Consider the following 3,602-nt stretch of genomic DNA (forward strand, 5'->3'; position numbering starts at 1 on the left):
ACACACACACACACACACACACACACACATCAGTACACAAACTCTCTCACACACACTCACATCAGTACACACACTCTCTCACACACACTCACATCAGTACACACACACACACACACACACTCTCTCTGTCTCACCCGTGTTTGAGGGCGAGTTTAACGAAGCCCTTGCGCTGCAGCAGCTGAAGGGTTAAGGCCCCCGGTCGAGCGTCCAGTGATTCTGGAGCTCCGCCCACCGCGATCACAGCCACCTGACCTCCACCTGGACGACTCAGCAGGTAACTCGCACTGGCCTTCTCGCTCGACACCAGCCCTGCAGAGGTCAGAGGTCAGACACAGAGTACTGTCAGAGAAGAGTTCACACACACCTTCACTACTCAGCAACACAAACCCATCCATCACAAACAATCTGAACGTACGAGGCGTCTCATAAAAGTGAATAAAAAGTCACACTGTTCATAAACTGAAGGTGCGAGTCACGCTCTTCATGAACTCAGTGAACGAAAGCAGACGAGACACTCGTTCGGTTCAGCGCACCAATCTCCAAGCAGGAGCATAAAGTGAGCAGATTGCAATAATGCTGAGCCGACGAGCCAAACTTTGTCTACACTTCAGTATTTTACACAATCTGAGTGAAATCACGCTTTACATCAGACTGTTACGCCACCGACCCGCGGCTGAAGAAACGCCATCAAACGCAGGAAAAGTGACTCGCAACGCAGCACTGAACCATGAGACCCGTGCTGTTTATATTAAACAGTTTAAATTATAGATGCATAAGTAAAACATTCTTAAGACCATTATTTACACCAGAATTTCATGACAATTAAACACATTTAACCTCACAAAGAACATAATTCAGACATTCAAGGGTTTCACACTTTCACAACATCCCATTACACAACCAGAATAAACAGAAAGGTCAAACACACACACACACACACACACACACAAACACACACACACTCACACACACACACTCTGTGAGTTTATCGATGACGGTAATTAGCTGGTATTGTGCTGAGTGTGTTATTGTGCTGATATCTTAAGGACTGCCGTGGACAGCGGACTCCTGAAGTGTTTGATATTCTTCATATTCTGTGTGCTGGTCTGATAGAAATTAATCTTTCCCAATATGTTTAAGTTGATTTTTACCTTTATAAAGCCATTTTTTCTAAAAGTGTGCATTATCTTTTGAGTCAAATTCTTACATTTAATCAGTGAATTAGAATAATAAGACATTTGGGCTGTTACCAAACAAATGAAATCAGTATCAACTAAATTAATCTTTGCAGCGCAGAGGAAACACAGAAGCTGCGTCTGAAGAGGCGTTTAGATGTGTTTACACACTGTTTAATGCAGGACATGAATGCATTTAACCTGCAGTTACAAATGAATAAATAATGTTTTGATATATTAAACACAAAACGTTGAATACTGATATTTGAAATGATTTAAAACATGGAAAAAATCAACAACAAAAAAAAAGAAAAAGCCGAAATTTGAAATTAGAACCGCCAGCAGGTGGCAGCAAATCCCTCTTAATAAGTGAGTCATTGCGATTGAACCGAATCATTTAAACGGTTGATTCATTCAAGAACGAAACACCGTCATGTTGCTCAGAGACACAAAACAACACTCACACAACTCACACTCACTCGCACTCTCTCACTCACTCACACACACACACACACTCACTCTCACACACACTCTCACACTCACTCACTCTCATACACACGAACAGTGCTGTGACTGTGTTTGGGGTTATTTTTGTTGTCGAAATAGAGCAAAAACAGGCAATATGGTGTCTAAAACGTAAGTCTCTTAATTAACTTCTTGTTTTTTGAACTGTTGTAAAAAAATCTATATCACATTTGTAATCAAGGTAATTTTGGAGAAAATGGCACTCTTTGTGTGATATTGGTGTTTTGAATGGTTTTTGCAAAATACTCGATAATGTCAAATCGCACATCGTTGAAACAACAATTACGATATTATCGCAGACGATATATATTGCACACCCCTAACTCACACACTCTCACTCACTCACTCACACACACACTCACACACTCTCACTCACTCACACACACACACTCTCACTCACTCACACAACACTCACACACTCACACTCACTCACACTCTCTCACTCTCACACACACACACTCACTCACACACACACACACACACACACACACACTCACTCACTCACTCACTCACACACTCACACACTCACTCACACACACCTCCGCCCATGATGTATTCTCTGAAGAAGGGAACTCTGAACCAGAAGGGCAGCATCAGCAGGTACGGCGTGAGTCCGGGGAACATCCGAGAGAATCCCGACACTTCCGTGCAGAAATTCCCGAATCCGCCGGCCACCAGAACGCCGTGAGGATGAAACCCGAACAGATAATTATAACGAGGGTCCAGATCCGCCGTCTTCATCAGCTAGAGAGACCAGAGCACTAGGGCTGTCACTAACCATTATTTTAGCAATCGAGTAATCTGTCGATTATTCTGACGATTAATCGAGTAATCGGGTCATTATAATTAATTTTTTTGTGGTAATAAAAATAGACCTAAGTGAAGAATAGCCTTTAAAATGACTTAAAATACATATATAATAGTGCTGGGAAAATAAATCGATGCATCGCGAATCGAGAAATGATTCCACATCGATTCTGAGATTTTCCGAAGGCATCGCGATTCTTTCTCAAGCCGATTCTGAGCTTATAGTTTTGAACAGCAGATGGCGCTGCATGCTTTAGAAACAGCCAAATCCTTACACACACTTAAACCTACAATAATCATTCATAAGATTCGAAAAGGTACAAGCGAATCACAAGGGTGTTCACAGTGGGCTGTGTTTACATTAATCTGGCGTCATAAAAGCATTCTGAGCCGAGGTGAAATTACAGACTCAGCCGAACACACAAGCGCTCTTCTTCATGAGTGTTTGAGTGTGCGGATAAAAACTAGAGTAGAGCGCCATCTGCTGTTAAAATATAAGCTCAGAACCGATTCCAGAGAGAATCACCATGCATTCGGAAGATCTCAGAATCAGTCCAAGAATCAATTCTGCATCGATTTATCGTCGCAGCCCTAATACATAATAGCAATGAGGCAATAATAATTAGCTTAAATAAAGTACTAAAAGCAAGTAATCATATGATTTTATTGAACAATAGAACTAATGTACAGTACACATTTTAACAAATGCCAGCAGAGGGCGCCAACAGCCTGACGATTGTTTTACACTTTGCTGCGCAATCTAATGCTTGTTTAATATTGACCAAACAACATTTAATTTAAATGCCCACTTAATCTTAAATATTTGGCTATTTCTTTACGACAGAAATGCTACAGCCACTGTCATTTCTAGAATATGTGGACATCAAAACGTGTAAACTCAAAGCGAGGGTTTTAAATGTTTATTTTGAAATCGCGATGAACAGTTAGCATATTGAGAAAGATATTGACGTATTCTCCAGTGTTTGCGTAGGTTTATAAATTATTTACCTTACAAATCTGATGAAATGGCGCACGTTGCGTTCCCAGATGAACGTTATAATAAACACAAACACACAACAACATGCAGAGATAAGA

At 41.0% G+C, this 3,602-nt stretch overlaps 1 protein-coding gene across 1 annotated transcript in view; it reads right to left on the reverse strand.

The window, feature by feature from the left end:
• LOC107756957 (2-acylglycerol O-acyltransferase 2-A-like) overlaps nucleotides 1-2,462 on the reverse strand; it is a 3,268-nt gene extending 806 nt beyond the window's left edge. The window contains exons 1-2 of the mRNA XM_016574288.1: nucleotides 2,240-2,462; nucleotides 135-309 (exon numbers count right to left, since the gene is read on the reverse strand). Coding sequence (XP_016429774.1) covers nucleotides 135-309; nucleotides 2,240-2,441 — 377 coding nt within the window. The 5' untranslated portion in view covers nucleotides 2,442-2,462. The remainder of the gene's footprint in view (nucleotides 1-134; nucleotides 310-2,239) is intronic.
• Nucleotides 2,463-3,602: the final 1,140 nt, after the last annotated feature.

This window comes from Sinocyclocheilus rhinocerous, unplaced genomic scaffold, assembly GCF_001515625.1.
Source record: "Sinocyclocheilus rhinocerous isolate Xijiao unplaced genomic scaffold, SAMN03320098_v1.1 scaffold3187, whole genome shotgun sequence".
Classification (NCBI taxonomy): domain Eukaryota; kingdom Metazoa; phylum Chordata; class Actinopteri; order Cypriniformes; family Cyprinidae; genus Sinocyclocheilus; species Sinocyclocheilus rhinocerous.